Source organism: Myiozetetes cayanensis, unplaced genomic scaffold (genome assembly GCF_022539395.1).
Source record: "Myiozetetes cayanensis isolate MyiCay16 unplaced genomic scaffold, myiCay2020 scf12, whole genome shotgun sequence".
NCBI classification, from domain to species: domain Eukaryota; kingdom Metazoa; phylum Chordata; class Aves; order Passeriformes; family Tyrannidae; genus Myiozetetes; species Myiozetetes cayanensis.
In genome coordinates this window covers 24425850-24440131 of record NW_026086826.1, presented here as the reverse complement: position 1 = coordinate 24440131, position 14282 = coordinate 24425850, and the positions used below count along the sequence as shown (strand labels likewise).

The 14282-nt window shown below is 62.1% G+C and overlaps 3 protein-coding genes across 3 annotated transcripts; 1 reads left to right on the top strand and 2 right to left on the bottom strand.

The window, feature by feature from the left end:
- Nucleotides 1-786: 786 nt before the first annotated feature.
- On the top strand, nt 787-4481 carry PHGDH (phosphoglycerate dehydrogenase). The gene is made up of 12 exons (XM_050306784.1): nt 787-1041; nt 1289-1440; nt 1623-1688; nt 1769-1823; nt 1903-2001; nt 2105-2237; nt 2317-2465; nt 2687-2839; nt 2968-3100; nt 3361-3488; nt 3697-3925; nt 4177-4481. Exons 1-12 carry the CDS (start codon nt 904-906, stop codon nt 4332-4334), a joined length of 1593 nt encoding a protein of 530 aa, XP_050162741.1. The 5' UTR covers nt 787-903; the 3' UTR covers nt 4335-4481.
- A 494-nt stretch (nt 4482-4975) lies between these two features.
- HMGCS2 (3-hydroxy-3-methylglutaryl-CoA synthase 2) lies at nt 4976-8396 on the bottom strand. The gene is made up of 9 exons (XM_050306785.1): nt 8230-8396; nt 7541-7980; nt 7145-7270; nt 6724-6888; nt 6485-6653; nt 6229-6399; nt 5620-5726; nt 5390-5515; nt 4976-5309 (listed from the first exon to the last, which is right to left on the bottom strand). Exons 1-9 carry the CDS (start codon nt 8340-8342, stop codon nt 5203-5205), a joined length of 1524 nt encoding a protein of 507 aa, XP_050162742.1. The 5' UTR covers nt 8343-8396; the 3' UTR covers nt 4976-5202.
- Nucleotides 8397-9376: 980 nt separating this feature from the next.
- On the bottom strand, nt 9377-10450 carry REG4 (regenerating family member 4). Its single transcript, XM_050306796.1, has 5 exons — nt 10331-10450; nt 10123-10220; nt 9905-10042; nt 9721-9826; nt 9377-9554 (listed from the first exon to the last, which is right to left on the bottom strand). The coding sequence occupies exons 1-5, from the start codon at nt 10392-10394 to the stop codon at nt 9481-9483; spliced, it is 480 nt and encodes a 159-aa protein (XP_050162753.1). The 5' UTR covers nt 10395-10450; the 3' UTR covers nt 9377-9480.
- Nucleotides 10451-14282: the final 3832 nt, after the last annotated feature.

Below are 14282 nucleotides of genomic sequence, written 5' to 3'. Positions count from 1 at the left end.
GGCCCCATGGGCGAGGGGACACCCTCCATCCCTCACCATCCAGCATGCTGGGCTGTGCCCAGTCCCGTGGTGTCCCCTCACAATCGTGTCCCCAGAGTCAGCACTTCCCACTGAGAGGTCACTGGACACAGCCAGACGGCTCTTGCCCCATGGAGGGCGTTTGCTGGGTGGCTCCCATGCACCCCACGTCATTGGGAGCCCGTGGCCAGGGCAGGCCCCGTGCCCCCGGCCCCTTATCGGGGGCATTGCTCAACAGCGGACGCAATGCTAGGGACGGGCAGGGGCCGTGGCACTGCCTCACCTCTGGGCTGCGGGGTCTGGGGAACCCCCATTCCTGGGAGAGCCGGAAAGTGCATGGTCGGGCTTGCCATGGGTTGGGGTCGGGCTGCTCCCTTGCCAGCGGCATCCCCAGCTTGCGGTGAAGCGACCCGCACCACTGTGGCTGCCATTGCCGTTCCCCTCCTGTCTCGCTGAGCTGGGATGTGCGGGACGGGGAAACTGAGGCAAGGACGTGGTGGGCGGGGTTGGGACACCCTACCCTCCACTCCCCCCGGCTTCGTGGCTCCCCGACCCACGGGGTCCTGCTAGGGCACACCCTCCCCTCGCTCTGGGGCTGCTGGGGGGCCCGGCCCAGTGCCGGCCCTGCTCCCCTCCGCCTCCTCCTTCCCTCCCTCCCCTCGGGGGCGGGAGGGATGAGGGGGGGCCCGGGCGGGCTGGGGCGGGGAGGGGAAGGGAAGGAGGTGGGATTATGGACACGGGACCCAATGAGCCCGAAAAACGTGCACCGCTCGCAGCTCTTTTAGCCCGACGGAGGGGCAGCAGAAGCCTCTCGGCGGAGTGCGGAGAAAGTCGGCACCCCAGTCCCGTCCCGTCCATCCCTGTCCCGTCCGGGCCGGTCTCGCCATGGCGCTGGGGAAGCTGCAGAAAGTGCTGATCAGCGAAAGCCTGGACCCCTGCTGCCGGGAGATCCTGGAGGCCGGCGGGCTCCGGGTGCAGGAGAAGCCCGGGCTGAGCAAGGAGGAGCTGCTGCGGGAGATCCGGGTGAGGCAGGGCTGCACCCACGCGTGGGTGGGTGGGTGGGCGAAGTGCATGGGTGGGTGGGCGCAGCGGGCCGGTCCCGGGTGACAGCGGACCCTCTCGACTGGTCCCCGCCTCCCGTCTGATGCAAGAGCCCGGCCAGTTTCGCACGGCGGATTCCGGCCCCTGCAGCGGCTGTCCCCGTTCCGTGGATGACCCAGGACCACCAGCCCTGGCCCTGGCCCTACTCGCCGTGTCTGTCACCCCTTAGGACTGCGATGGGCTCATCGTCCGCTCGGCCACCAAAGTCACGGCTGAGGTGCTGGAGGCAGCAGAGAGGCTGCAGGTGGTGGGCAGAGCAGGCACCGGTGTGGACAACGTGGACGTGGAAGCAGCCACCAGGAAGGGTGTCCTGGTCATGAAGTAAGAGCAGGATTGCGGGCACATCCCTGCCTGTGCTCCTGGAGAGGCAGGGGAAGCTTCAGTAGGGTGCCATCCCCACCTATGGCACCCCTGGCACCACCCTGCATATCTCCACCTTCACGGGGTGCAGACCCCTGTCAGCCCAGGTCACACACACAAGTAACACCACTCTCCATTCCCAGCACACCCACTGGGAACAGCCTCAGTGCTGCAGAGCTCACCTGTGGGATGATCATGTGCTTGGCCAGGTGAGTGCAGGGCAGGATGGGGGGCACAGACATGCACCCTGCAGCCCCCTGCCCCATGCTGACCACAGCCTCCTTTCTAGGCAGATCCCACAGGCAGCTGCCTCCATGAAGGAGGGCAAGTGGGACCGTAAGAAGGTAGGAGGCAGGTGAAGCACCTCTGGGTGGTGGGTGGCCTCGTGGGGTGTGCTCGCTTATGCTCTACTGTGCACCCTAGTACATGGGCATGGAGCTGAACGGGAAGACGCTGGCTGTGCTGGGGCTGGGACGCATCGGCAGGGAGGTGGCCACCCGCATGCAGGCTTTTGGCATGAAGGTAAGGAAATGGGGCCGGGAGGAGTGATGGGCATAGTGGACCCCCCTGGCTCAGCCAAAGCCACTGTGCCAGGCTGCAGGAGTGAGTGCCCTCTCTGCCCCAGACCATAGGCTACGACCCCATCATCACCCCCGAAGTCTCAGCCACCTTCGGCGTGGAGCAGCTGCCGCTGGATCAGATCTGGCCCCGCTGCGACTTCATCACAGTGCACACACCACTGCTGCCCTCCACCACGGGTACGGAGTGGGCACCGGTGCAGGGAGGTTTGGGGAGAGTTGGGGCAGACCCCTGCTGCTCACAGCCCTCCCTTCACAGGGCTCCTGAATGACAGCACCTTCGCCAAGTGCCGCCGTGGCGTGCAGGTGGTGAACTGTGCCCGCGGTGGCATCGTGGATGAGGGCGCGCTGCTGCGGGCGCTGCAGTCGGGACAGTGTGGTGGGGCTGCCCTTGATGTCTTCACACAGGTGAGTGGGGCTGTGGGAACCCCTCGAGTTTTGCTTTGTCTCAGTATCACCTTAACTCTGCCCAAGCCAGGCCAAGGCAGCCTGGCAAACCCTGCGGGACTGGGACCAGGCATAGCCCTCCTCAGCTTCCCTCCTTGCGAAGGAAGGAGAGGAAATGCCCCCCGCTCTGAGCTCCCAGATGGGTGCTGGGGGCTGATGGCAGGATGGAACTGTGTCTGCAGGAGCCCCCAAAGGACCGTGACCTGGTGAACCACCCCAATGTCATCTCCTGCCCACACCTGGGTGCTAGCACACGGGAGGCACAGAGCCGCTGCGGCAAGGAAATCGCCATGCAGATCGTGGATATGGCCACGGGGAAGGGGCTGACCGGTGTAGTGAGTCCCCACACTGGGCATCTGACCTCTGTGCCTCAGTTTCCCCATCTGTAACACGTGGGTGCACTGGGAGCAACCCAGGGCACTCACTGGCAGGTTCTCACTGCTCACCCTGCTCTCCCTCACAGGTTAATGGGCAGGCTCTCAGCAAGGCTTTCGCACCCCAGACCAAGCCCTGGATTGCCCTGGCCCGGGCCCTGGGCACGGTGCTGCACATGGTGGGCAAGCAAGTGCAGGGCAGCATGCAGGTCTGCACCCTAGGTGAGCCAGGCAGGCAGGGTGTGCAGGGACTTCTGGCCTGGATGGGTGGGAGGGCAGCCAGGAGAGAGGATGGACAGGAGAGTCATTTAGGGTAGGATTGGAGCACAAGGGTGCGTGGGGATGGATGGGGGGGAGGATGGGAGTAGGGATGGGTGGATGGATTGGATGGTGGAAGGACCAGCTCCAGGCTGGCTGCTCCAGTGCGGGGCTGACCTCTCTGCTGCTGGCCCATCCACCCCTGCCACCTCCCTGCACCCCAGGGGCACCCCTGCAGGACGCCGGGAGCTACCTGACGCCTGCTGTGGCCGCGGGCATGCTGGCTGGAGGGACACAGAAGGAGGTGACACTGGTGAATGCCACGCTGCTGGCCCAGGAGGCTGGGCTGAAGGTGCGTGGACACCTGGCCTCAGCATGGTCAGCACGGTGCACCCAGACCCTGCCCTTCCTCACCAAGTGGCCTGGGGACACCCTGCAAGGCTGCTGATTCAGCACTCAGGCTGGGGACATTCCCTGGTGTGTTCCCCCGAGGACATCCCTTCCCCATACCCTGCCACAGGGCAGGACCTGGGCACTGAGCACCCACGTGTCTCCTACAGGTCACCACCACCCACAGCGACGTGGCCCCCGAGCCCGACAGCAGCACCGGCTTGGTGCAGGTGTCCCTGCAGGGCACCCCGCACCGGGTGACAGGGACGGTGCAGGGCAGCACCCCAGTGCTGCGGGAGATCAACGGGGCCACCTTCAAGCAGCCGGCCCCACTGTCTGGCCCTCTCCTCATCTACAGAGCCAAAGCTTCCGATCCCACTGCTCTGGCCACGCTGGCGGGTGAGCTCCCTGCGCCAGCCCCGAGCAGGGGAGCACTGGGGGGGCCCTGCATCTGAACCAGAGCTGAACCCCTGCAACAGCAGGGACAGGAGAGATGGATAGGGGGCTTGGGCAGGGGGTTGGGTGATGCAGAGCAAAGGACTTGGGGTGGGGGAAGAAAGGACCACTGAGGGGTGTTGTGGTGAGAAGAGCTCAGCTCTCTGCTGGTTGTGGGGCAGTCTGTGATCCATAACCCCTCTCCTCCTCCCCAGGGCTGCTGGGCAAGACGGGGGTCCAGCTCCAGTTCTACCACAGCTCTGGCACAGTGGGAGGGGAGCAGTGGAGCGTGGTGGGGCTCTCAGCCCCCCTGTCCAACCTCAGCGAGCTGAAGCCACGTGTCACAGAAGTCTTCCAGCTCCACCTGCTGTAGACCCCAACTGTCAACCAGGACTCTCTCCGTGGCCGAAGCACCTGGGCCCTCCCCCAGCTGGGGAAGCATTGGAGCCAGCTGTCCCTGACCCCTACACTGAGTTTGGGGTGGCCCCACACTCAATAAAGGGTCTAGAAGGAGACAGCATGTGATGCCTTGTCTATGTGGTCCTTTGTCCTCAATCCCAAATCCCCTCCCTCCTGCCCTTGCCACTCTCCAACCCTGCTGCTGTTTGCTGAAGGGTGCAAAGGTCTCTGCTGCTGCAGAGGTCCCATCTGGCCACCGTCCCATGACAGGACAGTGCTGGAAGGGGGATGAGCCCTCCCACGAGTCCCTGCCCCCTTCTACCCCTGGGGTTTGCCATGAGGATGTTTCACTTTAGTGACCTCACAGGGAAAATGGATTTTACCCCCCCCAGTCTGGAGACTGGGAGGCTGGGTTTTACTTGGCTCCCCCAGAAAGTCAGGGCACACTCCCATCCTGGGATAATGGGGGTTACTGAGCCACATGTCTAACAGGGCAGGTGGCCAACGCTGGGTGCCCATGGGATAAATCCTCTAAGGGGCTGTGATCCAGATCCACAGTTTTTAAGGGGAGTGTCCTGGGGTGGGAGGAGACCACTCAAGACCAGGAGCCAGATCTGGGCTGCTGCCCCCTCCCATCCACACCTTTATTCCCCTGCACTGCCCAGGTGTTTGCAGAAGAGCTGCAGTCTCCACCAGCTCTGGGGCCCGAGGCACCACTGGCCGTTCCCCAGTCATCCAAGGTGAAGTTTCCCACAGAAGGCAGCCCCAGATTTGGAGATGAGCAGGGATGACAGTGGGAAAGAGAGCATCCCCCTTCCTAGGGCTCACCACTCCTGTCCCCTCTAGATGGGCTTCCTGGCGTATTCGCGGCGGAACTTGGAATCCACCCGCGTCAGGTACCAGGTTCCGGGGAACAGATCCGCCTGGGAGCCGTGGGGAGCGTGGTCGGCTGCAGGAAGAGGGCAGTGATGCTCAGCGGTGTCATGGGGTCCCGGTGAGGGGGTGTCACATCCCCCCAGCCCCACTCACCCAAGTGGTGGGTTTCCTCCCGTCGCTTCATGATCTCCGCGAAGTCCTGTGGGGCCACGCGCTTGCGAGCGTCCAGGCGAGCCGGCAGGTCGGCCAGGCTGGAGATCAGCTTGTCCAGGGGTGAGCCTGGCAACGGGCACCCCACGAGTGAGATGGCACTACTGGCGGCCCTGGGCCCCACAGCCCCACGCCGCCCTCCCTTCCCAGTCCCTCTGTCCCTTGGGGCTCACCCGGGGCTGCATCCTGTGAGACACGGAAGGAGAACATGCTGGCAGCCAGTCCCGAGCCATAGGAGAAGGCACCAATCCGGGAGCCAGCCAGGTCCTTGGCTGAGGACCTGCAGCAGGGGATTAGAAGGGTTAGAGGAGATTTGGGGTGAGGGGCATGCAGGGCTCTGGGGGTGATGTAGGGGGCTGCCTCCTTCACAGACAGGGGGGTCCTTGTGTCTCAGGGCCTCATTTCCGAGGGAGCGTGGCCCTGGAGTGCAGTGGTGCCAGGGACTAGGCTTTTGTTCCCCCCAGGGCCTGTCTGTTCCCATGGCTCCTTTCCCGTGGGGTCACTTGTTCTGTGGGTCATGACAACAGGGTTTTCATCCTCCCAGCAATGACAGAAGGGCTTTATGTGCTGGCCCAGCTCCAGCAAGCTGGGATGAAAAGGCTGGCAGGGAGATGGCACAGAGTGGGATGCATCCATGCTGGGGGTTGGGTGCAATGAAATTGTCAGGTCTCTGCTGAGGAGGGGGGAGATGAGGGCTGGCACCTCCCCCTCCAGCCACTCAGGGTCTGCCCTCCCCAAAATGACCTCCTGCCTCCGCTGAGCCAGCATTTTGGGGGACTTACTGTGACAGGAGGGAGGCCAGGCAGCCATACATGGACGGTGTGTACATGTTGCCGTTGCGGGAGGAGAGGAGCAGGGAGGATTTGGTCTTCTTGTTGAAGATGTCCTGGCTGGCTGTCTGGAATGCCTTTTCCACCTCCTTGCTGGTGTAGGTGTCCTCCAGCTTTAGACCACTGCCCAGAGAGAGGCTGGCTCAAACCTTGGACTGGCAAATCCCTGCCTGGGCTGAGGGATGGGGTACAGAGCACAGGGACCCACCGAAAAGACTCCAGCCCCTTGTAGAGGCCGGAGGCCGTGTCGGGGTTGGGGGAGGCCAAGAAGTCATTCAGCAGCAGCCGCCCCACAGACTTCTGCACCAGCTTGCAGAAGGGTGTGTGGAAGATGATGTACTTGAAGTCATCGAGGGTGAAGGGCCTCTGGATGCCGGCTGGAAGGCAACATGGGTCCATCAGCATCCAGGGGGATGGGATGGGCACCTTGGGGGTGCTGTCACTTACCCTGCTGCCACTGGCTCTCCGCCTTCCGTCGGTACACGGCGTAGCAGCGGTCCAGTGCCCGCAGGTAGCACTGGATGGAGAGCTGCCCATCCACCACCGGGTACTCGGAGGACAGGTCTGGCTTGTAGAAGTCATAGGCGTGCTCCATGTGGGTTCCCCGCAGGCCTGGGGGCACAGGGAGAGCCTGCTGTCAGGGAGTCCAATCACCAGCACCCAGGGGTGCTGCCTGCCATGCCAGTTTTGACATCCACCAGCTTCCCACAGGGATGTGGCTAGCCAGGCACCCTGGAGTACCCATCAGGGTCTGGCAGAGCCAGTGCTGCTGGAGCTGAGCAGCTCTGCCCAGGGCTGGGACATGGATGCATGGCCTCCAGGGACAGCACCCATCAACTGGCCATCCCCAGGGTCTCCTGACACTGACCTCTCTCCAGCACCAGTGGGGCGTTGGGTCCCACCAGCATGGCGATGGCACCGGCACCTCCCGTGGGCCGCGCGTTCCCCGTGGCATAGACGGCAATGTCCCCACACACCACCACGGCGTAGCGACCTGGGGGAGGAGAGGGGGACTGGCAGGGCCATCGGCAGGTGGAAGCCTCCACACCATGGCCCTTGTGTATTCCCATCTCCATGACGCCTGGTGTCACAGACAAGGTAAGCAAGAAACAGGGGTGATGGAGAGCCTTGGAGGGGCAGTGGCTCCCTTTGAAGATACCTGCCAGAGTATCTATGGGTTTCAGGCCACCTCCTGCCTCCTCCCCCTATTCCATGGCACCCACCCAACATCCAGCCCTGTGGCACAGTCCCTGCCTGCACTCACCATCCCAGGCGCTGGACTCCACCCAGGCAGCCGCGTTGAAGAGCGAGGCCGTGCCCCCGTAGCAGGCGTTGGTGGTGTCGATGCCCTCCACGTCAGTGTTGCCCGAGTCACGGAACAGCTGCATGAGGACAGTCTTGACAGCCTTGGACTTGTCAATGACGGTCTCAGTGCCCACCTCCAGGCGGCCGATGGCATCCCAGGAGAGGCGTCCTCGCTCCACCAGCCGCTGCACCACCGTCAGGCACAGGGAGTTGATGTCCTCGTGGGCAGCACAGAAGCCCATCTGCTTCTGGCCCAAGCCCTGTGTGTACTTGCCGGCCTGCACACCATCATATCTCTCCAGCTCCTCCTGCTCCACGTACTGGGCAGGGAAGTACACCTCCAGTGCCAGGATGCCCACGTCCTTGGGCCAGGCACCAGTTCCGGCAGCACTGGAGAGGCTGTGGGGCAGAGGGAGTGGTGACAGTCCCGTCATAGCATTGGGGACACAGGGGTGGTCCTGGGGAGATGCCAACAGCGAGCAGCCCAGGTTGGGAGCACCCCAAATCCCTACTAGTTCCCTGTGCCTGGCAGTGCTGCCAGGGAGGAGGGAGAGGATCCCCTTCCCCGGTAAGGTTTAAGAGCTCGGACAGCTCCCCAACCCTGCCCTGGCTACATCTCCTACGCGCCCGACCCGTGTGGATGCTCACCATGCCCTTTGCAAGGCCAGGGGGTGCTGGGCCCCCCGGGGTGCCTGTTCTGGCCCGGGTGGTGCCCACCGGGCCCCCCAGCAGCGAGCGGCACGGCCCACCAAGCGCAGCATCTTCGCCCCGGCCGCCGCACGGATGGAAGGACGAGCGGCGGGACAGACGGACAGCGGGACAGACGGACAGCGGGAAGGGCCCTACGTGGTGCTTTTATAAACTGCGTGGGCAGCTCGGCACAGCCCTCCCGGCCTTTATCAGCGTGCCGGACCCTGGCGCTCAAAGGTCGCCGAGCGCCAGCCAACACAACAGGGGCAGCGGGGCTTCGGAGGGGGGAGCCTGTGAGGTGTCTCCGTCCTGTGCCCCAAAGCCCGGGGACGCGCTCGGCTGGAGCCGGGGCTGAGCGGCGGGACGGGTTTTTCCGCAGCCCCGGCGGGGGCAGCTCCGGTGCCCAGGGCTCGCCGGCACAGCTGTGGTCACTGCGCGGGGAGCGCGGCGCTGTGTGGCCTCCCTGGTTGTCCCCGAGGGCCTGGGAGGGAGCAGAGGGCGGCCAGGTCCTTGGTGCTGGCACCATCCGTGCTGCCCGGGGCGCAGTCCACCTCTGACACGTGCCACGGCTCCGGGGGGGTAAAAGCCCCCTGGGCTGGGTGGGGGCAGAGCCACCTTCAAAGCAGCGGAGCAAACAGCCACGTGATGCCTGTGGCAACACTGTAGTGACACAAGAAGGGACCTTTGGTCCCGGTGGTGCTGTCAACGTGGCCATGGGGCAGTGTCGCAGCCCCCCCAGAACGCCGTGGAGCTGTCTGCACCCGCCTGCACACCCACAACAGCTCCGATCCCCACCCGATTCTGTGCCCCAGCTCTCCATACCTGCACCTCCGGGACACTCCTGTTCCCTCACCTGCTCCCCAGGGACACCTGTCGAGTTTGGCACCAGGGGGCTGGGGATGAGCAAACACGAGCACTCAGCCAGGAGAGCCACTGGCCCTGCAGCTCCTGGGGACTCATTCCCCGACAGTTCTGCCAGCACCAGCAGTGCTGAAGCCCCTGGAAACAGGAAAGCTGGGAGAGCCGTGGAAGCACCTGCCCTTCCCCTTCCCAGACCAGCCCAGGGCTTTGCACCAGCACCAAGCTCACACATCACTTGCATGCTTCTTTTTTTTATAGATGTATTTTTAGGAATTGTGCGGAGAGGAGCAGAGGTGGCACGGGAGGAACACCGCTGGCATGGGGTCCCCCACGGGCCAGGGACTGTGCTCAGTGCAAGGGGGTGAACTTGCAGATGTAGTGATGCTTCTGGGTGCAGTTGGTACTGGACCACTGACTGAAGCCTGTTGGAGAGATGGGCCAGGGGTTGGTGGGGGCCACGGTTAGAACAGGGGCACCCACTGTGCCCACTGCAGCCACCCCAGAGGGCCAGGACCCAGAGGAGGAGGGAGGAGGGGAATGCCAGCCAAGAGCAGGCACTGAATGTGGGTGTGGGGTGTGGGCACTCACTGCTCTGGTGGGTCAACACGCCGCATTTCCCCCCTCGGGCACCGTTCCCAGACAGCCCACTGGCAACGCTGTACGTGTCCCCACCTGCCCACTTCCAGGCCTGGCTCTGTGAAGAGAGAGGAGATTCAGGGGCCTGGCTCTGATGCCCTCCAGCCCCTCATCAACCCTGTAGCCCCTGCCTCACCTCTTCACTGTAGTGGAGCCCGAGCCAGACAGGCTGCACGCGCTGGTAGTAGGAGATGGACTTCTGCAGGGTGGTGGCCTCGCGCTGGTCCTCCACCCAGGCCAGGTGGGCACCGTCCTGGACGGCCTGGCACTGCCTCTGCAGGGAGAGCAGTCAGTGCTGGGGCACCTCAAGGAGATTGGGGGTCCTCATCCACCTGTGTGTCCTGGTGGGTTTACCTCAGCCTCATCCCAGGTCTGGACATCAGAGAAGTACTTGAAGCAGTTGAGCTTGTAGTAGGACCAGCCGTCAGGGCAGTAGTTTATGTACCTGCCAGCTGCAGATGGAGAGCAGTGCGGAGGGATGGGGGACAGCCAGCATTGCTGGCTGGAGAGGAGCATGGCTCCCCCCTGTCCCCACTACTGTCCCCCGAGCCGTGGGACTTACCTGCTGGCTGCAGGAGCCCCATGCAGCCCAGCAGCAGGAGGGCGAGTCTGGCCGCTGCCACCATCCTCCTCGATCCCTGTAAAGTCGCAGGGAGGTCACACGAGGCCCCCTGGGGACAGAGGATGCCACCTGTCCCCAGAGAGCGCAAACCCACCCTGCTGTGGGCTGAATCTGGCCCCTTTCAGCCATGTGGAGGAGATGGCAGGCTGCGCCTCCCTCTCTCCTCCCTGGCACAGGTCACTGTCCCGTGCCCATACCCCATGTCCCAGGCACGGCTGGGGTCCCCAGCCCACACTGGCCCCGCCAGTCCCAGCCTCAGCAGGAGGCATCTGGGTGAGCTGAGCTGCTCTGTGGGGACATGGGGAGAGTGCTGCCACAGGCACAGGGCAGGGGACCCCAGCCCTGCAGCAGCAGCAATGGCACAGGCAGGGTTGGGGCCAGTAGGGCTGCAGGGACTATGTGGTCGGCATCATTTCATGCCCTGAGCTCGTAGTCCTGCCTGGGTCGGGGAGACAAATCAGCCTCATCAGCGCAGTTCCCCTTTATGTGGGCTAATCCCTGGGTACTGGGGCCAATTTGCAGACTCAGCTTGTCTTCCCCTCAAAGAAGCAGTGACAAAAGTCAAAGCAGGGCTGAAAAATGCATCATAGCAGCCTGCCCCATCCAGAAAAGGGCAGAGATCAGATCCCCCAGCCAGGGCTGGGATCGGCTCCTGTTCACCCACAAGTCAGCTCTGAGCATCCCAAGGCCTCAGCTGTCCTGTGGTAGTCCTCTTCCTCACCTGTTGTCTGGAGATGCGGAGGAATAGCGGCTTGCCGTGGGTCAGTGGGAGAGGAGAAGAGAGGAGCTGCCCTTTTATAGCCTGGTGCTCATCAGCATCAGTGTTTGCCCAGCTCAGGTGATTCTCACCATAAAAGCCTTACTGCTAACTCCCCTCCATCCCCCCTGCTTTGCTGGATAATTGCCCAGACCTACAATTCTGTTTGTATTTAACATATCTGCAGAAGCAGAGAGGAAGAGCCTGTCCTAGTTGGTCAATAAACCCCCTGCAATTATCATAAATTGCTCCCGCGATACAGAGATAATCTTGCGGCTCAGAGCAGCCTGGCACATGACAGGGATGCCTGCTGGCCCCGCCCTCGCTGGACCGGAGACTGGCAGGGGTGAGCCCCCCGGGGGTGAGCCCCTGATCCCGACCAGAGCATCCCTGATCCCGGCCAGAGCGGTCGGGACACGGGGACCACCCGCTGGCACTGCCCGTGTCCCCATCTGAGGGATGGCACCCCGCCGGGCCCCACACCCTGCCCAGCTCTGCCATGCGTCACCCACACACCGCCCTTGTTTGAACTGTCGGGGGAGATCTGTGAGCAGGATGCAGGACGACGGGATGTGGGAACAGACTGCAGCCGGGGGCCGGCGGGTGCCATCAGATAGCGGTGTGGGTGCCCAGCCCCGGCGGTGACGCAGGGCTTTGTCACTCGGCGTCCCTCCAGGAGGAGGGGGCAGGTCCTGGAGCAGCAGCCCCCCACTGCCCCTGCGCCACGGGGGGAACCTGCAGCCCACAGAGGTGGGCTGTCCCCGGCCCCAGCAGCTGGAACCCTTCTGCAAGGGAAGGCACAGCCTTCTCTGCCGTGGTCCGTTCTCCTCACCCCGGGAAGTCCTCTGCCCCTGTGGGAGGCACCTTGAGTTCTCTACCCGGCAAACATGCCGCTCCGGAGAGTCTCTTCGCTGGCTCATAATGTACCAAAGTGGCTTTGAAAGCTCATCCTGCTGCCTGTCCCGTGGCTCCTGCAAAGCTGCCAGCTCCTGCCCAGCACCCTGCTGCTGCCAGCCCCAGCCAATGCCTGGCTCTCCTGCTCCCAACCCTCCCCAAAACCCTTGCAGGAGGCCACTGGGAGCTACCCAGGAGGCAGCTACCTGCAGAGGATCGAGACACAGAGCTGAGCCCTGCTTCTCCCAACATGGAGAACTTGCTGTAAGGATCAGCCATGTACCCCAGGGAGCTCCCATGGGATCTCTGTGGCAGCATTTGCTGAAACATGCAGAGTGAATGCTGCTGCACCCACAGGGAGCAGCTCCATGCTGGCATGCAGAGACAGGCCTGGCTTTTGCCCCAGAGAAGGAGGAGGATCAGACCCATCTCCTGGAGGCGCACAGCCAGGATACAGCTGCTGCTGCTTGCTAGGCACCCGCTGGGATCAAAGGTGTAAAACCTTCTTGTGTCCAAACACAGCTGCTGCCTGCTATCAGTTCTGAAAGAAACAACCCTCCAGAGCATGAATGCCCTGACTAATGGGGGAACTCCAGAAACGCAGTAACCCCACAGAAAACAAGGCTCCACCCTTAATTTATGAAAACTGTGAAACAAAGTTCCCCAAAGGAGCCTGAGGTTCCTCCTCTACTTCTTGGTTAGGTAAGTGATGCCCCAGCTCCGTGCGTGGCTGGCTCAGTTAGGCATGTTTGGATGCAACACAGCAAGTTTCCACAAGCCCCTGGCCATCCTGGGCTGGGGAACAGGAATGTGCTGTTCCCAAGGAGCAGCAGCTTCAAGTCTCAGCCTGAGCACCAGTAAACTCGACGCAGCTGTGCCAGAGGCTTAGCAGAGCTTGCTAAACTTTGGCACAGATGTGCAGGCTGTGGGAGAGCATGGATGAATGCCTCCCGGAGGTTTGGACTTGCCAAGCTGGCTCTACCAGAAGATAAAGGAGCTGTGCTGTTTGAATATTAAACCCTTAAAATGCCCCCAGCAGCTTTACCCCTGCTAGGCGTTGTAATTTAGCTACCAGCTCCATCCAAGTCCACAGCAAGAGCTGGAAAACAGCCAGGTGAGCACTAGTGGAGCCCAAGGCTTCAGTGGCTTCTCCACGCTCCAAATACAGCACAGCAGCTATTCACAGTTTGTTGTCTGATTGCCCAAGTCAAACCGTTCAAGTCTGAGACCAGGACAGAGGAGTCGTGATTCCCTCTTTCAGAGGCTGGAGAATCACACATCTTCATGCTCCTAGTCTGGAGAAGAGGAAGCTTGGGGGGAACCTTATCATTCTCTACTACCTAAAAGGAGGCTGTAGCCAGGTGGAGGTCGGTCTCTACCCTCAGGTAACAAGTGACAGGACGAGAGTAAATGGCTTCAAGCTGTATCATGGAAGGTTTAGATTGGATATTAGGGAAAATTTCTTCAGTGAAAGGGCAGTCAGGCAACGGATCAGGTTGCCCAGGAAGTGGTGGACTCACCACTCTTGGAAGCTATTCAGAAAACACCTGGCACCTGGAGACACGGATTAGTGGCGAACATGGTGGTGCTGGATTAATGGTAGGACCTGACCTTAGAGGGCTTTTCCAACCTTAAGGATTCCATGATTCTATGCATCAGCTGCTGAGACAAAGCCAGGGAGGCAGCCTCAGCTCCAGCAATGAGGGTCCTCTTCCCTGCTAGAAGAACAGCAAACAGATAAGGGAAGCAAGCAGGACCCAAGGGAGTGAATGAATGCACAGCTCCCACTAACCACCACCTGACCCACACTTCCTCACAACCTTTCTAAAAGCCACACAAACACCCCAGCCTTCTCTGCCTCCCAGACTCACAGGCAAATGAGAGCTCTTATGCAAAGTATCCAAGAAAGGCCCCATCCCAGTCCTTCCCTGTCTTTCCCAGTATGCCCAGCTGCTTGGCTCCCCTCTTCTCAGCCAACCAAGAGACCCAAAATCCGCCTGCTACACCCAAGCCAGGCTGCTTCCAGTTCCCTTGGGGGGTCTAAGTGGCAGGGTTCACATGCTGCTGAGATACAGAGCACTCCTGATTCCCAAAAGCTGTCTCCTGACATGGACTGTGAAGATGCCAACGAGTTCCCCCCTTGCCAGAGTCTGAACAGCTACTGACCACTGGTGATTCGTGTATATCTGGTGGCTGTGTAAGGTAGCCAGGAAGACAAATGAAAACAGCAGCACACAGACA